We start from the raw sequence: 20314 nt of genomic DNA on the forward strand, positions 1-20314 counted from the left end.
TTCTTATTTTTGATAAAATTAGTCGACTCATGCTTCTTTTTCTTGCTTGACAGAACGGCAACCATGGCAGACCTTAATTACCTCACGAATAAAATCCTGCGCCAATTGCTCCTTCTTGCTAGTTTCGCTTAGCAGAATTCTGGCCTGCAGGAAATCTTATTATATTCGTAATCTTTTGCGCAACAGGACTTTTCACTAAGCTCTCATAAACATAGCAATGATTTCAGGTGAACCATAGGCGAACACATTAGGTCTGTTCGCTTTACAGGTACTAACATATTTAGTTTACAGAATTACGGCATTTGTTTTATGTGTGGCTTTGTGGGGCAGCAAAACCGGCGCTTAAGTTATTTGGCCATATTATAAATTTTTGTAAAAACTTTCAATACTTGAGAGAAAAAAATTGGGCCAAGTCACAAAGCTTATTTTTCGTAGTTCCGCTTTGTCATTGATCAGCCGGTTTCACTAATATGTCAATTATCACGACCATGTAGCAGCTGCTCGTATGTACACATTTGGCTCAATCACTTTTTTTGCGAATACTGTCCCTGTTTGGTACAGTGACGGCTGCCATTAAAGTAAATTTAATTTCAGTTTGTTCAAGCTAGCCTAGTGCGAGCATCCCCTGCTGGTTTCGTGCGCATTTGAATAGAGAAATTATTGTTGGTCTGAGCTATAAATGACAGCAGACTCGTGCGATCTTGCACAATTACAACACAATTTCTAGCGAAGCTGTTTCTTTCGAGCAGTTGCAATAACAGCTTCAGTTCTTTGTAAGTAAATCATGTACTTCAAAACGTTGCCCCTATACCCATGGTCCGTTTTAAACCTTGCCAGCATGTAACGCTTTCGAGCATTTGTTAAGAAATCTTTACAAAGTCAGCAATTCATGCAAGCAAATTTTACTTTGCCGGAGCATCGGCCAACGGGTCGCATTAAAATCCCTCTAACAGCTTCGCTCTGAAGCTTCCTCTTCGTGCAAATACGGCTGGCGGATATTCCTGAAATGCGTTTCTACAACAAATAAACCCAGCGCACCTTGCAGTGAAGCGTCGTGTCTTGAGAACGTTTCCACTGCAGCGCACCCTTTTTGGGATCGCTCGATGACAATTGCTTTCGCTTCCAAAGGCGGCTTCAACCTCGACGCCCTGGAGTTCGAAGGGCCCGCACCGTCGGCGTACTGCTTCTGCCTGGACACCGAGAAGACGATGTGGAAGAGGTGCCCCTCCATGAGCCACGCGAGGGCGTGTCACGTGTGCGTGGCTGTCGGAGAGCGCATTTACGTCGCCGGGGGCAAAGACAACACCGGCAGGTAAATCACTCAGTGCCGCCGCACAAGAGATAGTGAGGAAATCACACACACCACGCCGTTTGTTCTGTTAGCAGCGCAGCGCGAGAGTTTGGACTACTGGGTGTGCTAGTAGTCCTTATTTCAGTAAACCAGGCCTGCACCTTGATCTTTTTCCTATCAGTACTTTTCATTATCATGCAATATGTGCACTTCCCTTACTTGAGTGGTCTTCTGTTTATTTTTTTTTTGGCGAATATTATATGCTTACTCGTGTTGTGCAAATAGCTTTCTACTAATTAGTTCTTATGTATAGCACTCATTTGTAGTTGTTAGAAGCAACAGTTTGTGCAGTATTGCAGTCATTGTTTGTATTGGACTCGTCATTAGCCATTTAGGCTATCTGTCCAGATATCTTTGTATGAACTTTTACTAATCCTGTAATAACGTTCCATGTTGACTGATGGATTAAAAAGAACGAAAAGAAACTAAGCGACGATGAACGAAGCACTAAACATTATGCAAATAATTCGTTGCATTGCGGCACCCACGCGTATGCAAATTAGTTCATCTCGCACACGCACTATTTGTATACGTTAGCTGAATAGAATAACATGAAAACGAACCATTGCATCAAATGCCGATAAGACGTGAAATATGAATGCCCACATTCTGAAGCTCATTATGCTGTACCAACTTGGCGAACCTGCCTCCGCAAATGACTCGGATAACTAAGCTTCGTCTCGGGCGTCTCACCACTGCAGGCGTGTAAGATGCGCTTATTATGTATGCACTTAGGTGCGTCGTAGTATATTGCAAATACGGTGCTTCGTCTCAGGTCGCTTCCTCTTTGATCGTCTATATTGAACTTCAGTAAACAAGTACGCGAGAACAGCGTTCCCTTCTTGGTGTCAATGGGGGTGAATTGCCAACTTAACCGTGCACACGCATCTAGAGAGGTAGCAGCCTCTCGTAGCAGAGGAGCCTCTTTGTCGCCAAGTTAAACGTTCAAACTCTTCAAGCGCTGCATTAATGGCGACATCGCCTCCGGAATCTACGGTATGCTACTTGCAGTGCTACACTGCACATCCCACATATCCGTGCCTATTTATAGCAGCACTCGCTAGACATCGCAGCAAGGTCATCTGTGAGGCGGCCTAGCATAAAAGCGCCCGCAGCTAGCCGTGGTCGCCACAATTGTAGTAATGGCTTATAAGATAAGGGTTCACGAACAAGAAAAACACTATACAAAAATGTGAGTTGGGCCTATCACCTGTCTAACACTGCATTTTATTATAAGGTTCCTGTTATAGTAACTTTCTTCAGAAAAGTTCTTGCAGCTTAACACTAGCAATATACATTACTATGGGCGGGATGTACTAGCATAATTCTCTGCAAAGCCTAATTTATGGCTCGCTTTACGAGAAAAGTGCCACTTTAAATGAACGCGTGGACCACGCTACGATGTATTCTGTAGAATCAAACTTCGCATTGGCGTCCAGGATAACGAGCACCGCTGAATTCTTCGACGTCGACGCCGGGCGTTGGGTGAGCGTTTCCAGCCTCCCACGACCCTTGATGGCGTCGGCCGCCGCGCATTTCAACTCCCGCATTTGGGTTCTCGGCGGTATCACGTACTCGACGACCGGCCGCTGCAAGGTCACGGGCACCATCTTCGAGTTCGACCTTCAGAACGGCCGGTACGCTTTTTACACCTGGCGTTAGAACTGTCACTTGATCTGGATGTTATGAACTGTGATTGTTAGAAGGGAAAAAAAAATCAGAGCTTCGGGTTTGTTTATTGTCGTAAGTGCGATTACCATTCAAGAGAGAACTGAATGAGCCACCGCAGAAATGCACCACGTATGAGCCGTACACTGCAGCCGGGCTCCGCCCTGGCACTACAGATAGATAGATAGATAGATAGATAGATAGATAGATGGATAGATGGATAGATGGATAGATGGATGGATAGATAGATAGATAGATATAGATAGATAGATGGATAGATGGATGGATAGATAGATAGATAGATAGATAGATAGATAGATAGATAGATAGATAGATAGATAGATAGATAGATAGATAGATAGATAGATAGATAGATAGATAGATAGATAGATAGATAGATAGATAGATAGATAGATAGATAGATAGATAGATAGATAGATAGATAGATAGATAGATAGATACTGTGGCTTCGCTCTGGGCATGCCGTGCCTTCTAGTGGTGTGCGCGCGAAGTCCCTCTCCTTTCGCGTGTTCGCGCGGCATCCGAGATTTCCCTGGTGGTACGTCGGTGCGTGCTAACGCTGGGAATTAATCCCTCGTTGCTCGGACCGTGTTATTACTTGATAAAAGAGACCACCGGAGTGAAGAATTTAGGAACACAGTATAGGAACAAAGGGGCGGAAGAAGGCTAAGAATGCTAATCGCATTAGAAGAGCAAACTAGGGGCTTGGTAGTGGTAGTGACTTTTATAAAACGATGCGCGTAAACCTTCAGTTTTATATTATCAGCAGAAAAAAGAAAGAAAACCACTTTTCAATTCGCTTGACCAATAAATTCCCGGCATGTGTCGTGGTCTGATTTAACTGACCAAGAGATGAGAGAAAAGCAGATTCGCTATAGGCACTATGAACCTATTCGCTTCATCTTTAAATTCTAGCGCGAGTCAGAAAACTTGAGGAAGGACAGGCAACGTCATTCTTTTTGTGCGCTTGTAGAATGTTCCCCGCATATCCCCAAAGTCTATCAATTCATTTATTTTAAAGATTTTATTGTCACGTTGTTGACGCTTGTCGGAGCTTATGTGCATGAGTTGAAAGCATGCTGTATAAAGATGCACGCGCACTTCGTGCATCCGATGTCCGTGCATCCGATCCGTGCATCCGATTACGATGTTGTACTATTTTTCAGCGATGCGCTATTCACCTGACGTGTCTAAATTATTTATTGATTGCTTGCTCATTGCTACTCCCAGTACGTCTCTATTGAAAAAGCGAAAGTGCGAAAAGAATCATTTGCTATCGAATCGGAAAGCACGATCCGGGTCTCTGCAGAGCACTGAAAGAGTCGCAGTGTTGTCTGGCTATTGCATTTTCCAAACATCCGTGGGACTTGAACGCAGCTGGTTCCAGTCGGTGAGCCTATGGACGCCCCTGGCCTACTCACTGGCGCTGACCACAACGGACTCGTCCGGCCAGCGACTGTGGCTGTGGGGAGGCATGGACGAGAACGGCCGCTCGGTGGGCGAGCTACGCCTGTGGAAGCCCGACCGGCGCGTCTGGAAGGCCACCTGCCGGCTGCAGCGTCCGCGGCACTCGTTCTGTGGCGCCGCCATAGGTGAATCCCACGCGTACGGTTGAAGTGAATATCCGAGCGAGATACCAAGCTGGTCGAGCTGTTCGTGGTTGCTGCGCAGCATTACAGGCTTGCAGGGCATTGCAACTTTGCAGAGCATCTCTCAGTGACGCGTAACTTTCTTCACTCGACGTGCGTTCTGGCATAGCTAGGCACTCTGGTCACCGCTCATGCCACTCGATACTGCCTTTCTAATGGCATGGCTTCTCTGTCCCCCCCCCCTGTCTTTTAAGATTCACCGGGCTTTCAAACTGTCGTGGGTATTGGTGCTGTCTACCGAGGGCTGTCTACCGAGGGCACTGCGGCAGTAATCGTCGGCGCTTTTACCGTGACTTTTACCGGCCGAAAAGGTTCGACATAAAGCATTGTAATTGAACATGTGCATAAAATCGGATAAAGAGAAGTCCTTTTAGATGTGGTTATGGAAGTTCGTGCGCACTGTGCCCTGTTTCACAGCTTTTACCGCGTCATATATTAGGAGCTGATGTACCATACGTCACGTTCATCGTCTTCAGGGTATGTTGAAATATTTTTAGAGTTCGCTCATGTAACCGTGCTTTTCTTGTTGCTTGTATACTTCCGTATTGTATGCTACTGTTGCTTTGAGATGTTAACTATAATAACTGTTCTTGTACAGGAGGTCCCGATACAGTTTTTGAATATGGGACCTCCTTCTGCATACTAAATACTTGTGATGTCACCCAACTTCTAATAATAAATTCTGATTCTGATTCTGATAATGAGCGTCGGTGGCCCACTCCGGGTTTTACTGAAGGTTAGGTTTGTGACGGTATGTACAAAGAATTCTCACTCGCTGGAGCACAGAGGTGTCGAGTTGAAACGTTTCACATAGTGACTGCGCACGTGCAGATACTAGTGGGTCACTTTAAGAGCGCTTGGTAAAATTATTAAGTCTGCAGTCACGATGAACAAATTTCAGAGGAACCTTGGCAGATACGGCAGGAGCCGCAGCAATCTGGTGGCGATTTTCTTCGAATTTTCTAACGGCCTTTATGTAAGCTTCTACAGACTTGAGTGACCTATTTGAAGATTCCAGCATCAACTAAAGATTGTACGTCCATGAGGGTCTTCATGGGTTCACTCGTAACACTTGACGTTGCTCTTGACACGTGCCAGCAATGGTGCAACGTAAACCTGCTACTTCATTTTCGACACCAGCTTTCTTCCCCGTTTCCCCAGGGGACTTGATGTGCGTCGTGGGAGGTGCGGAGTCCCGAAGCCAAGCCGCCAGCGACGCCAACACGCTGGTAGACGTGGCCGCGAGAGAAGTCTACGCTGCCTGCCCTCTTCCGTACCCCTTGACCGGAGCCAGCGCCATCGTGCTCCCACCTCAGCAAGGGCCGTCTTCATCTCAAACCGCGCAGCAGTCGGTGAGTCGAACGGCAAGCGTGGCTATACTTTAGGAAATCGCACATTCGCCCGAGAGTCGGAGCGTTGGCAGCTTGTAACAAAGTACTGGACTAATACACGAAGTAAGACTCGTGGGTATGCGGGCAACGTAAATTGCAGCGATCGTTCGCTTACGAACCAAACGCGCGTGGTGTCCGCGCGCCCAAAGGCACGCGCTGCCTTCGCAAGCTCGACTGTGCCGCGCCTCTCAAGCACGGCAGATTGCGTGACATCCTGCGTTGGGCGGGAAGACAGCTCGCGGCCCAGCCGCCGACTAGCCTCGTCGGCACGCCCTCGCACGCTCGTCCCAGAACTCGTAGCAGGTCACGTGACCTCAAAACACGACGCGCGGACCATTTGGGCTCTATAAGCGGGCTCGGCAGGCGGCACTTGCGCCGTCGCTTCCGGAAATTTTGGCGTACAAAAGAAAGAAAGAAGCGTAGAGATTTACAGTCGGAATTCATGTATTTTTTTGATATAATCATTTATTAGCATTTACACTATTTACACATTCTTGAGATTCGTTTTACTAATATTGATGTTTTCATTGCATGCCAGCAGCACAGTACAACCTGCCTAGTAGGCAGCTGCTGCACTTGTGTTTACGCTTGCTGCAATAATTGCATGGCGTGATTTTACAATTTTGCCTCTACACTATTACACGCGTGGCCGAGTGAGAAAGTGCGGAAATATGTCTAACGAATAGTGCTAAGAGCAACATACAATGTATAAATCAAAATTTTTTCTCGTGCTTCGATTGTAGGTTAATTGAGAGATCACAATGCTGTTTGATGTAAGGACCTTGTGCGCTGATAGTGCGCTGTATTCTCAGTATTCGTGTAATCAGTTGGAGGTTTACAGTGTGGTCCACTTTTAACGGGAACACCCAAAGTGTCGTTTCAAACCAACATAACTTCACGTATAATGAACATCACAGGAAAGAAAAACATCCTGTAAGCCCAAGATAATTTGGTGACGAAGGGGTTGAATTTCGCCTGGCTCGCCGGAACAACACGCTCGGCGTCAGAATGAGTAGTCATCATTTATTTATTTATTTAGTACATACCGCCGGCCTCAGTGTTAGAAAATTGGCAGGTGTTGGCATGCGTAAAATTAGAACTTTAGACAGCGATAGCAACAAAACTAAACAAAGCAGAAAGAACAAGAAGGACGTCTGCAAAATGCCGTGTATAGCATAGCTCAGCGCGTGACAACACAAAGCACTGCGCATGAAAAAAGAAGCAAAGATGAAAACGTTTAGAAGCATAGTTAGTCGACAATTCAGAAAAAGAAAGGTACGCTGTGCACACAGAATCAAAACAGTGGACGACGATAGCATCATAGCGTGGCGCGTGTCAACGCTAAGCACTGCGCATGAGAAAAAAAAATGCGAATCTTATAATCGTGATAATCACGACAACCTTACGTAATTCCTGAGCCGCTATCAATACGCTCGCGTTTCTCGCCGACTTCCATAGGTATGATGTATCGCGTTAGGCAGACCTTCATTACAAAACTGAGGTTTAGTCAGTCCCCAAATACTATTTTGGTGGTGTGCTTGTAATGCGATTATTAGAGTGTTTAAAATGAACAAGCTTAAGTGAAAGGTTTACCCGGGTTGGGGGGTGGGTGTGGGGGAGGGCTTTCAAATTCACTATTCATATTCAGGCCTCTATGTGTATAATTGTGCACACGAGGGTGGTGCATCAAAATAAGAAGCACCAATTAAATTTATAATATGTAAAATACGTTACAAACATCGTGGAACACTTCTGCTTGAACCAGCCTGGCCAGTTGGAATCATATGTCTGAAGCGTCTTAGTAAAACGAGTTGGAATGTAGACGGCTGAGTTTGCTCTCCTTGACAGTGTGACGTCAGGACTGTGGCATTGCCTTTGGCAATGTTTGTACATGACGCATCTTTCTCAAGGGGCTTTAGAGGTGCTTTCCAAGTGCGCTAGGCACAAAAAAGATTGACGCTCTGATATCTCACGTTGCTGTAGAAAGTTCTCGCATGGAGTCCACATTCTGCAAACCTGACAAAACTCGCCGAAGAACCGAAAACTCTTAATCCGTTCCCAAGTGGCGCTCGTATCGGGATTCTGAGGATGCAAGCAATGCAGTGAAACCGAATTTTCAGTGGACAGAAGTTCTGGTGCCCGAAGGGGTTCAGAAAGAAAGCTGAAGTTACCGACCGTAGGAAGCAGAATTTATATTTAAGTCTAAGAATTTTTTGCAAAGTATTCAAATTGATAAGCTAAAAGAAAGAAATATGAAGCACATATTAGCAAACGAATAGCTCAGCACCGATAATAGACATTGCTGTTTTGTGAACTGCATCTCTAGCATCTGAAGCTGATAAATTTAATATAGGAGTTTACAGAATATGTGAAATCGTTGCATACTACGAAGGTATTTCAAATGCCCTGGTCACAAATTAGTGGTAGATCTCAGTGCGAATTTCAGTGCAATAACAAATCAATGTCGTCCGCTTTAGATCTCTCGATAGGTACGTTTCAGAATTATTAAATTCGTTGCGATCGAGCGAACATTTTTTGGCGTTAGAAATTTTTGCAAAACAATGGCTGGTCTAAATCAGATATTTAATCATAACAGTCGCCAATTTTCATTTCTTGTCGTTGAAATGCAACAAGCACTCACCAAATATTCATAGTGGGTGCCGAGCAATACAATTTTTCCATTCTTGTGCGTTTAAATAAAGATAAAGGTAAGGTAAGACAAAATAAAGATAAGATAATAAATGTAAGATAAATAAAGGTAAAGCGTCCTCACAACAGTCAATAGTGTACTGCGTACAGTAAACGGTATACAAGGACTTGCATACCAAGGAATTTTAGACATCGCCCCTTTGGCTGTCTGTTGAATTTCACCGCAGTGCACAAGCTTTACTCAATGGGCAGCATTTTCAAAAAATTATACTTCAGACGACCACTACAATTTCAGCAACTTTCAGTTAGTAACGTCGAGAGGGTATGTCCTTCTAATAAAGTTCGGATTCATTAAGCGGTAAATACTGGAGGAGGTCCCAGAATTCAAGCCTGTTAGGGGGACCTTCTAAGAAACACAAAAAAGTCAAGAATAAAACTCTATATATGTGAAGAAATCTCAACCTTATGCTAGTACCGAACACATGCATATTATGTTATAACAACACTAGAACTTGGGGAAAGTAATTAGAAATTTTACATATATTTTTTAAAGGCGTGCGGTACCAGCATATACAATATCTACATACGTAAAAATAAAAGATTTAAAGATAATGTGAAAGAAATATTTGCGCTATCAAAATATTAGAAATAATAAACAGTGACAGTCGTATACAGGAGGAATAACTACACATTTGTCGAGCAATAAACGAAAATGCTGTACAATAGAAAGAAATAGAAGCAATAGTCAAATATGGTAATGACAAAAACAATATTCGCGTAAGATAACATTTCAACACAGTGCAAATTTATGGTACGTATTCAATAAGTAACCTTCCTGCTACGTTATAGCAGTAGTTTAATTCTAACCAAAGCACCGCAATAACGCAGCAAAGACGTTACAACTAAGGTCCATGAATGCGCATGTTAATGAAAGAGGGTGCCCTCTCGATGACCTGCACGGCCTGTCGGTTGCTTCAGCACTTTTGAGCCAAACTGTAATTACCTTTCAGGATGACGAGAGTACGGAATGGAACACGTACAATTTGCGCACCGTGTACCGCCGTTATCGCCAGCGCAAGAAAGTGAAGGAGGACGACGAAACGACAGAATCGCAAGTAAGTGCCACGGCCTGCGGAAAAGTAAAGTTTTACGATCATCACCGCTACCATTATCGTTATCACTATCATCATGAGCCTATTTTACGCAAGACGAAGGCATCTGCCTGTGATCTCCAGTAGTCCACGTCTTTTGCTGGCTTGCACTATCATTTTCTTGCAAATTTCCTAATTTTCTCGCACGGTTATTCGCCGTCCTCGACTGCGCTTCCCTTGGTGCCCGTTATGTTGCTGATATAAACCGCTGGTTATCTGCGCTACACATTGCATGGATGGCCAGGCTCCAGTATGCTTCTCTTAATTTCAACTGTGATATCGACTGCCTCCGTCGACTCTCTAATTCCCACCGCTGTCTTCCTTCCATCGCTCCTTGCGCCGTCCCTAGCTTCTTCCTGAGCGTCTTCGTTAATATCCGAAGTTTTTGCTCCATGTGTTAGTACCGGTATATAATGCAATGATTGTACAAGTTCAAGTTTCTTCAGTGCTGTTTTGTTACACGAAACGTAGAGATTAAGATGAATGCTAAAGGAGGTACCTAAGTGCGAACTTCCAGGGGGATCACCATTAGAATCGGAGCATAATGCGACCTTTAGGACACAGTATACTTACGGTTGCTCATTCATAGGCGGAAATACCGATGATCATTCGGCCGCAGATACATTTGGCCTCGCGCTTGTCCCCTCATTCTCCGCGGATTTATACTACCTAAGAGCGCCAGGCTTTCAACTTTGTGAATATTTCATTCTTTCGGTCCTTCTTACTTCTCAAAGGCGCCTAGTTGACGGCGTAATCTGACCTTAGCCAACCTAAACAAATATAGCAATAACTTGGGCTATTGAATAGGACGTACTTGTTTTCCCATGCGCCAGAACATCATCACGCTGGAACCAAATATGGCAACGGCAGTATGCATTGTTAGAGGGTTTCAGCCACTTCCCGTCGAAACTAGCAATGCGATACTGAAAACATTATTTCTTCAAATTTTCTATAAGCACGATGTGCAGGTTTAATTCCTGGCCTGGAGCCACATTTCGTCAGCGCCAGAACTGCTTCTATTGGCACCACTTGTGTAAGATAGCTCATTCTCACCCACTCCCAATGTGGAAGGAGGCGAAGGTTAAGCTGCTGCACAGAGTAGGGTGAGGGGAGTCCGAGTGTTAGGCTGCTGGAAGCGCGCATAACACATTCACGAAGTGCTTGTTTTAGCCACTTGTTCTGGCGTTGATTCACTCGATTATGAGATTTGACGTCCGATAACAACGCCGAGACTCTAAAGGCAACCGTATCAGCAGGCTCCTGAATATTTTCAACCGTGCTTTTCTTCTTTTTCCGTGCTATCAAATTCTCGGCATACAAGCACCCTTTAGGTTGAATAGCAGAATAAGCCTAGACCTAGAGCACTAAAATCACCAGTGCATAGTTTCCAATACTGAGTCACGCCTGCCGGCCACTTCCTGTTTGTTGCATTATATCTTCTTCCAGTATACGGTCGAGAACAGTGCGTTCAATGTTTCCCTTGAGAAGGAAGGTCATTAGGGACTGAAAATACTCTTGTTGCGCCCGTCGGACCAGGGGCTTCGGGGCGAGTCAACAAGTGAACGCCCGCTTAACCTTGGACCGGCGCTCACGCTCGACGACACGTCAAACGCGACCTGGCGCCTCTTTGCGATGCTTTCGCATCGTCAAGCTTGCGAAAGCAAACAATGACCGCGCACACTGCTCGCGGATGGACGGCCGCCGAGCACCGCGCTGTCATTTGAAGAAAGTGCTCCGAGGGTGCTCGCACAAAAACAAGGTAGCAAAAAAAGAGCGCGATGGCGTACGGCTCTGTGCCTCCCGTGCAGTGCGGACGACGCTATGCGGGCTGTGCTGTGGCGATGACGATGTGCGCGCAAGAATGTAGTCCAATATTTTTCACTCATTACAGCTGCAGAGGGACTGCCAAAGCATTGAAAAATGACGCGTTTGTTTTCGATACTCTCACAGCGGAAGGGCACAATCGATTTTCTATGTACTGTGCCTGGTAGGCCTCCGCGCTGTGGATATGATGCATTCTAAACCGGCCCATTAACAGATGCACTTTGCTGAGTAACTATTAGCACGTATTCATTTTCTGAAACTGAACTCGGCAACAGAGCACAAGCATCCCGAAAAAGAATAAAACTAGAGGGGTGCACTTAAAGCCGGCGCCATTTCTAGTTGGTCAGGGTTGTTTCATTGCGTACAATAAATTTAAAATTTTGCTACAGTGTCGTTACGTTTCCATTGCGCGATCCAGACAGTGATAAATTATGTACCCTAACGTCGCTGGGCATATTCGTAACACAGCACAGAAGATTCGCTTACACGCCTCAATAGAGAGTTCAATATATCCGTATGTTTTTCGGTATCCGCACAGCATCTTCAAACGGTTCGCATATGGAACGACTGTACTTAGTGGCGAACGTTTTTACGTGAAAAGCCACACGTTTGCAGGGAGCCACGACCCAATGATTGCTTAAAAATAGATATAGTGCGAGTCGGTGTGGTCCTAATGTTTACAAAGACATAATTCACGTTGAACAAACGACCAACGACGAGTCCATTCTTCGAGGTATCGTGCGTGGTCCTGCTGTGCAGATTAAAAGCTAATTGTGTTACCACCGTAAACTCATTTTCTTTCGCAGCTTCAATGCGTAAATGCGTAAACCAGTAGCTTCGGTGGCACTGCACGTTATATTTGAGACACAGCGTAGCGCAGAATGCCATTAGATGCGTGGGATAAAACGAAAACACAGAAAAGAGAAGAAATGAAAGGGAGGGAGCTCCTTGATGAGCTTCTGGAAAGTCACGCCTCACCTGACGGACAGAAAGTGATTTGCGCACCGTACTGCTTGTGCTTCGCGTACGTTGCGAAGACGGAAGCTGAGCGCTGATGGACCACGTAAATCAATTAACGGCTCCGAGGCGGGCACGCGTGCGTCGAGTGCAATTTTGCTGCAGCGTGCTCTCGCGCGCAATGGCTACTTTGCATGCGAAACATTTCCTGCTCTTTCCTCTTCTTCTTCTGCTTTTATTTTTTTTACTGTCGCAGCTCTACTCACGCTTGTGACAGTGTGTTTGCGCGCGTGTTTACAGGTGACTCGTGCTATTCTAGCTTGCCCTTCGCTGGCCTTTTTGTCTGTGAACGAAACTTGACGGTATCGCGAGTACTGGGGTGCGAATTCTAATCGAAACTTTGTACCACTTTCGCTCGGCGATCAGCTTGTGGTGCTAGCTTTTATTGACGTATTACGCGTCGCGTTGCTTTTTGCTTGTGAGTGGTCGACCTGGCGAAGGCTAGCCAGGATGCTAATAGCATCAGTTTCCCCGCGTCCTGAACGAAAGCCATATTCAATTGTCGCCATCCCGACACTTCGCGCGACAGGGCACTCTGAACATGTTTGCTGGCTTTTTCTTAGCTCGTAGGCAGTGCATAAGGCACACGTGCCTTCTGTGTGGTCGGAGCAACGGTAGCAAAAGTACGTCGTGCGTGCGGCAGGACAGTCATTTCTGTTGATATTTGCACGCGTGTTCGCGCGTTGTAGGGACATAGAAAAATACACCGCATCTATCTATCTATCTATCTATCTATCTATCTATCTATCTATCTATCTATCTATCTATCTATCTATCTATCTATCTATCTATCTATCTATCTATCTATCTATCTATCTATCTATCTATCTATCTATCTATCTATCTATCTATCTATCTATCTGTCTGTCTGTCTGTCTGTCTGTCTGTCTGTCTGTCTGTCTGTCTGTCTGTCTGGTCTGTCTGTCTGTCTGTCTGTCTGTCTGTCTGTCTGTCTGTCTGTCTGTCTGTCTGTCTGTCTGTCTGTCTGTCTGTCTGTCTGTCTGTCTGTCTGTCTGTCTGTCTGTCTGTCTGTCTGTCTGTCTGTCTGTCTGTCTGTCTGTCTGTCTGTCTGTCTGTCTGTCTGTCTGTCTGTCTGTCTGTCTGTCTGTCTGTCTGTCTGTCTGTCTGTCTGTCTGTCTGTCTGTCTGTCTGTCTGTCTGTCTGTCTGTCTGTCTGTCTGTCTGTCTGTCTGTCTGTCTGTCTGTCTGTCTGTCTGTCTGTCTGTCTGTCTGTCTGTCTGTCTGTCTGTCTGTCTGTCTGTCTGTCTGTCTGTCTGTCTGTCTGTCTGTCTGTCTGTCTGTCTGTCTGTCTGTCTGTCTGTCTGTCTGTCTGTCTGTCTGTCTGTCTGTCTGTCTGTCTGTCTGTCTGTCTGTCTGTCTGTCTGTCTGTCTGTCTGTCTGTCTGTCTGTCTGTCTGTCTGTCTGTCTGTCTGTCTGTCTGTCTGTCTGTCTGTCTGTCTGTCTGTCTGTCTGTCTGTCTGTCTGTCTGTCTGTCTGTCTGTCTGTCTGTCTGTCTGTCTGTCTGTCTGTCTGTCTGTCTGTCTGTCTGTCTGTCTGTCTGTCTGTCTGTCTGTCTGTCTGTCTGTCTGTCTGTCTGTCTGTCTGTCTGTCTGTCTGTCTGTCTGTCTGTCTGTCTGTCTGTCTGTCTGTCTGTCTGTCTGTCTGTCTGTCTGTCTGTCTGTCTGTCTGTCTGTCTGTCTGTCTGTCTGTCTGTCTGTCTGTCTGTCTGTCTGTCTGTCTGTCTGTCTGTCTGTCTGTCTGTCTGTCTGTCTGTCTGTCTGTCTGTCTGTCTGTCTGTCTGTCTGTCTGTCTGTCTGTCTGTCTGTCTGTCTGTCTGTCTGTCTGTCTGTCTGTCTGTCTGTCTGTCTGTCTGTCTGTCTGTCTGTCTGTCTGTCTGTCTGTCTGTCTGTCTGTCTGTCTGTCTGTCTGTCTGTCTGTCTGTCTGTCTGTCTGTCTGTCTGTCTGTCTGTCTGTCTGTCTGTCTAGTTAACTAATTAATTAATATTTAACTAAAAGTCGAAACAAGTCACTCAAGTCAGTCGGTCGGTCAAGCGCGGTACAGCAGAATTTATAAACTCGGGAAGATTGGAGCTAACGTATCATCACCCTTAATGGGCTCTGGGTGGCGTAGAGGACCGCATATATGGAGGTTCTACTAGATGACGTGTATTTGTGCAATGCGTCCGGAGGACACCGACCTCCCTCTAATTGTCCTCCGTCAATCCAACAATCAGACACTTGTCCAGCAAAAGGAAATAAGCGTTAGGTACCTGGATAATTTCATGGGCTAAACGTTTCACTCGCGATGATCGGAGAGAGCCCGAAAAAAAAAAAGCTTCTTGTGAAACTCGTTCGGAAGCCAATAAATTGTTTTCATGCACATTAGAATTGCAGAATCTTTTCTCTTTCTTTTTGAGTTAGCCAAACTGATACGCTGACTGACGAAACTGCAGCAGTGTTTCGTTGAGCGTGTAATTTTATACCACTGCGGTAGTTGAGTTTGGAAGCTATCTTGCGTAGTCACAAAATGTTCCTTCGTTTCGCGGCATTAGCATGAGTGGCCTGTTCGTTCTCGAGGAAATACAGTCGAAGACACACAAGAAAAAAGTGCGGGAAGTGTTGGTTTCGTAATTTTTTAGTGTCGACAATATCGGAAAGTGCCAAGTTTTAAGTCGTGTTAGCAGCTACGCTTCTTCCCTCGTGAAAATGTGAGATTTGTACATTTCTCCTTTCATTCACAGTGAGGGCGTGGGGACGCAAATTGAAGCTTTTGTCTAAGTTATGCGATATGCAGAGTAGTCGGTGTACACCTGCAGCCCAGTGCTTTCTAGGAAAACGTACTTTTGCGTCATTGCAATTCATTAGCACTGCTTATCTGCTGTTTCACAGCAACACTATTTTGCTGTTACGTTGTTGCTGGTGATTGAGGCTATTATGTACTCCCTCATAAAGTATAGAATGTTCAAAATGCCAATGCCTGTTATTTCGAATTATCCCGAAAATAAGGAAATATGCAACTAAGCTCGAGTAGGAATGCTCCAGCAGTCGCACTCCATGTTACAGAAATCAGGAAGAGTGACATAGATATCTTATGAATAATTATAGAAATAATTATTTTGCGCTACTGAGAAAAACTGTCTGAAATATTTACTATTCTACAAATTTAGCTATATAATACACATCCTCAGTGATTACCGCATGAGTAAAAACTAAATAAAAAGTAACTTTTCTTCTTCAGAATGACTTTTTCCGTTTCACTGATCGTTACTTGTTACGCGATGTTACCTCATGCACTCGACTGCGTTAGTTAACTCCAATGACTCCAAAATTTACAACTTGAAGATATGAATTATGAGTTTCCTTGGCATTGTGAGCATCATTTCCCGTTAATTTCAGATTGAATTCAAGTAAAAAAAAAACAAAAAAACCAAGCTGCGTTCTCCTGCCTTAGCACATTACCGTTCCCAGTAGCTGGCGCCTTACTTCGTCCGAAGCCCGGGTCGACGGAGCGGGCCTCGCTGTCATTTAGTGAATCGCTGGGACCGCGCGGCAACTGGGACGGCCATTCACCTCGTGGTCGCGTAAAGAAAATGTGGAGAATATCAACGACAAAAAAGAAAGCGAGAGAGAAAAAAGAGCAGAAGCGAGAGAGAAGAACGCGACACGGTAGGGTAGTATAAAGTCCGTTAAAACGGTGACGAAACACAAGCGGCGGGCGAGCATTAATAAAACAAGCCGGCAGGCCATGTGTAGAAAGTTGGCTGCTGGCGGTCTACGCCCCTAATAGCGTGCAGTGCTTTGGAAGGTAGTGTTCGATCTGCGGAAGCTTTCGATAGTAAATGTTTGCTATAGTGACTGACCGCGACGCCTGTTTTTACGAACAACGTTAGCATATGCACAGCTCCGTAAACGAGCCGACGTACTTGGTAAAAGCGTTTTTTTTATATTTCCCATTCTCACTTGCCATTAGCCATTGACCTGTACGAAGCCCTTTTCCTACTTTTCGCCAGGATCGGCTACTCGACAAGACAGAAGATAAGCAATGAACAAAACCAGACGCAAGTGATCCTTATGAAATACACCCTGGTGGCCTGACGCCAGCGTTTCTTTTCCGAACGCTTAATGCTTCCGCTTATGCAAGTAAACAAGCAGTCAAAGATTGGCAGGTAGCTTGGTCGTCGCACCTTCCGCTAATGGGAATGTCCGACGCCTGTTGGCAAGCGAATCGCTCACCGATCACGCTTAACAGGGAGTTAGGAGATATTGAGGTTAACCATCGAATACATGGGCCACCAATTACTTCACCATTCGCTACAGCTCTCCGCGATTGGTTCTCGCTTTGCTGATTGCGTGCATTTTTGCTTACATTAATCGCTGGGTGCGCGAGCCCAGCTCAACCACAAAACAGTTTACGTGTAAAGGAGTTCGATTATTTAGTCCCACACCTACTTTTTCCATCGCTTTTTCGCATACTTGAGAGTTGTGGTTGATTTGCCGGTCTCTGCTGGTATTGGGACTTTGAGCGTCGTGTTATTCAAGTGCAAGGGCGCTGGTCAATCGCGAATTGTTTGCAACTGCAAACGGCTTCGTGAATTCGGCCCCTCGGTGTTTTAGGCCAGTCAATAGCACTCACTGCGCTGCACTGTTATAGCGGGATGGAGCACGCAGGAAAACGAAATAAGTTTTAAGAAGGAGGAAAACAAAGAAAGCACTGCGTTGGCAGCTTTAACGGGAGAATAAGGGTGATGATGGTAGCTAAGGGGAGGCGGGAACTCATAGGGTCAAGCAAAAAGAAGTGTCACGTGCCTGCCAAGTGCATTAGTGCATACAGTCAGAAGGAAAGGCCTTGCCACTGCTTCTTACTCCACCCAGGGGGCTTGCGGAATTGATCGCCCAATTTCGAATATTGAGAAGGGCTTTCTTCTAGGAACTATGGACGAGATAATGGTCGAGGAAAAGTACCGAGAGGCATAAAAAAACTCTTAACGTCATGCGAGGAACAGAAGGGGCTCTCGCTGGTTCACTTTCAAAGGCACGGTAGATGTTTCTTTCCTCTTTCTTGTTCTCCGTTCTTCTGAGTTTCTCGTGGGGCGAAGATATTTGTTCCGAGAAACAAGACACCGTGTAAATGTCAAACAATCTTTTTTGTGTATGCCGCCTTTCTGTTATCTTTAGGGGAAGGGGCCGCTTCTGAGAACTTTTGCTAGCCGCCGTGTGCGGAACGTTCCGGATGCTTTGTTCCGAGTTAAAAGTAAGCCGCAGTTTCGACAGAACAAGACACGAAATGGCACGTTAAGTGCTGAGAAAAAGGGCTGGAAGCCATTGTGTTTGCATGTGAATGTTGGCTTTGCCGGGGAGGCTGCTTTATTAATGCTTAATAATCAATGACCTCTTCGGGAACGGTTTAAAACCGTTCGTTTTCCCAATGCCTGGCTTCATTAAGATTTGACCAAATCGGCGGATCGCGAAGGTAAATTATTCTGGAAAACATTGCGTACAAGTTTATATAAGGTGCCAGGGGCAGGATTTCTGGAATAAAATTGATTATTCATGCTTTAAGCAAGAGAAAGGACAACTTTCAGTGAAAAAGCTTCGGCGCTGCTTATTTTATGGGTTCTTGTTGGAAGCATATTTGATCAACGCAACAGCGCCACTCGGCAGGGCTGATTTAGCGACATCTATGTAACGGGGCCTGCGGGTCATGTGACAAGACGTCACGTATTTGGCAGAAACCATATGAAAAAATAAATAAAATGATGAATCCAAGGAAAGCCTGATGGACATTAATTACGTTTAATTGAAATGTAGCAGTAATAGGGAAAAGTAATTCAATGTAGACAAAAAAACATCTTGCCGCAACGTGGGAGGCGAACACACGTTCTCAGCATTATGCGTCCGTTGCTTCGCGCATGCAAATAGCAGTTTGAAAGCTGTGACACATTACACATAAACACAGTGCATGAAAGGTACAAAACATACTGCTGTGGCTGCCCCAGAGGAAAGGAAAACGATCAGCAAGAACAATCAGTAAAAAGGAGAAAGCGCGAGCACAGATCTTATGTGATAATAACGTGTATTCTTTGATGGCTGAGAAGAACGATAGAAAAGAAATTGTGGAATTAGGTCACGTTTAGCACCGCGAATGCGCTCATTCACCTAAACACACGGTGAAAATAATGCTTAAAAATGGAAATTTGGTACCTTTAACGTAATTGTCCTTATATTTTCTGATGTTCTTGACGACATTTACGAGAAGAACTGAAGCTGTTGAGCAGGAACACGGACACAACACGCGGAGGGGAAGTAAGAAACGTTTATTTCGGCGGGATAAACTGGGTATTTAAAAGTGGCGATATCACTGGGCAGCCCAGCTATTCTGATGTTCCTCTGTTTTCTTTAGTTTCCCGCGGTCGGCGTCCACGAAACGACGAGGATTCTGGACTCGACTTTTGACAGCGCAAGAATACGACGCGAGGAAATCCTAAGAGAAAAGGTGAGCCAGCCAGAGAGTTACGACTGTCAACTGGCGTTGTATATCCGTGGCAGTTTCCATGAACACAGCCTGTACTCTACCAGCCGTTGTGGCGTCGTGGCTGTGGAGCTACGCTTTTGAATACGCGATTCCGGGTTCGATTTCGTGGGTACGAGGTAGCGGGCCCCATGTCGCGGGTACGAGGTCCCGCGTACGAGGTCACGGCCGCATTTCGATGCGGCCGGAACGCAAAGACACTCGTTCGGGTGACGTGAATGTCCTACACGCGCGTTGGCAAGCCAATCGCGAACCAAATGAACTTGCAAACCTTGGTTGCCCTCGATTGCAGGGGTCACCAGTTACCTCCAGAAACGCAACAGCAGTCTGTTTATTGAAACGTCACCGCATCATTCGTGCTGCCTTTCGTAAAGCAGAACAGAAGCGCGACCGTGCGCAACGTCCGATAGGGCTGCAGTGTGGACGTGTCGGTATGCCATCTTTGAATGTTATATAGGGTAACGCAAACACGATGAGGTCACGAGACGAGCACATGGAACACATGGACACGGCTTCGTGTCTTTGTGTTAACCTATCCTTCTCGTGACCTCATCTTGTTGGTACTACTCTAGTATTCCACGACGTTGGGCCAGTCGGTTCATTTTAGAAGGCGTGGGAGCAACGCAAGAGCGCGGACGTTGACAAGTAAGGACACCACGTGCACTACACCACACTGCGCGTGGTGCCTACATAGCTAAATAATAAGGAAGAGGCCAACGGTTTGGTTGTGGTCCAGGAACGAAACCTTTTGACTCTGTTGTCAGTGTAAAGAAATATCGTCCCCTAGTTATAGACAGCTTTACAGATTTCACTCCTGTGGGGTGATTTAAATACTTTAGAGAGTTCATGCTTGGTGTTCATGAAATGCACCCTCTTTACAGTCACCAGCGCATGGGACGAAAGAAGAACGCGTCGCTGTGGAACTGCGGGACGACTCGAGGCAGCAGCGAAAGGAACTGGAGAAAAAGAGGGTACACGATCACGCTGATTGTTCGGTTTTTCTTGAGAAACGAGGTGAATTGAGCCGATTGGCAATTCTGAAACGCAAACGGCGCAGCGCTAAAG

At 45.6% G+C, this 20314-nt stretch overlaps 1 protein-coding gene and 1 long non-coding RNA gene across 2 annotated transcripts; both read left to right on the top strand.

Annotated features, from left to right (window-relative positions):
- The first annotated feature begins 2797 nt into the window (after positions 1-2797).
- Positions 2798-6832, top strand: LOC140214005 (alpha-scruin-like). Its single transcript, XM_072285240.1, has 4 exons — positions 2798-2988; positions 4418-4632; positions 5851-6041; positions 6824-6832. The coding sequence occupies exons 1-4, from the start codon at positions 2867-2869 to the stop codon at positions 6830-6832; spliced, it is 537 nt and encodes a 178-aa protein (XP_072141341.1). The 5' UTR covers positions 2798-2866.
- Positions 6833-9745: 2913 nt separating this feature from the next.
- Positions 9746-20215, top strand: LOC129386988 (uncharacterized). Its single transcript, XR_008614330.2, has 3 exons — positions 9746-9844; positions 19121-19213; positions 20131-20215. It is a non-coding gene; the product is annotated as an uncharacterized lncRNA (long non-coding RNA).
- Positions 20216-20314: the final 99 nt, after the last annotated feature.

This window comes from Dermacentor andersoni, chromosome 11 (genome assembly GCF_023375885.2).
Source record: "Dermacentor andersoni chromosome 11, qqDerAnde1_hic_scaffold, whole genome shotgun sequence".
In the NCBI taxonomy this organism is placed as follows: Eukaryota; Metazoa; Arthropoda; class Arachnida; order Ixodida; family Ixodidae; genus Dermacentor; species Dermacentor andersoni.

Bases quoted from the DNA above. Each gene is read 5' to 3' on its own strand.
- LOC140214005 (XM_072285240.1), top strand. From the start codon at position 2,867: ATGGCGTCGGCCGCCGCGCATTTCAACTCCCGCATTTGGGTTCTCGGC. The intron at 2,989-4,417 runs GTACGCTTTTTA...ACTTGAACGCAG, and splicing joins TTCGACCTTCAGAACGGCCG to CTGGTTCCAGTCGGTGAGCC. The intron at 4,633-5,850 runs GTGAATCCCACG...CCGTTTCCCCAG, and splicing joins GTTCTGTGGCGCCGCCATAG to GGGACTTGATGTGCGTCGTG.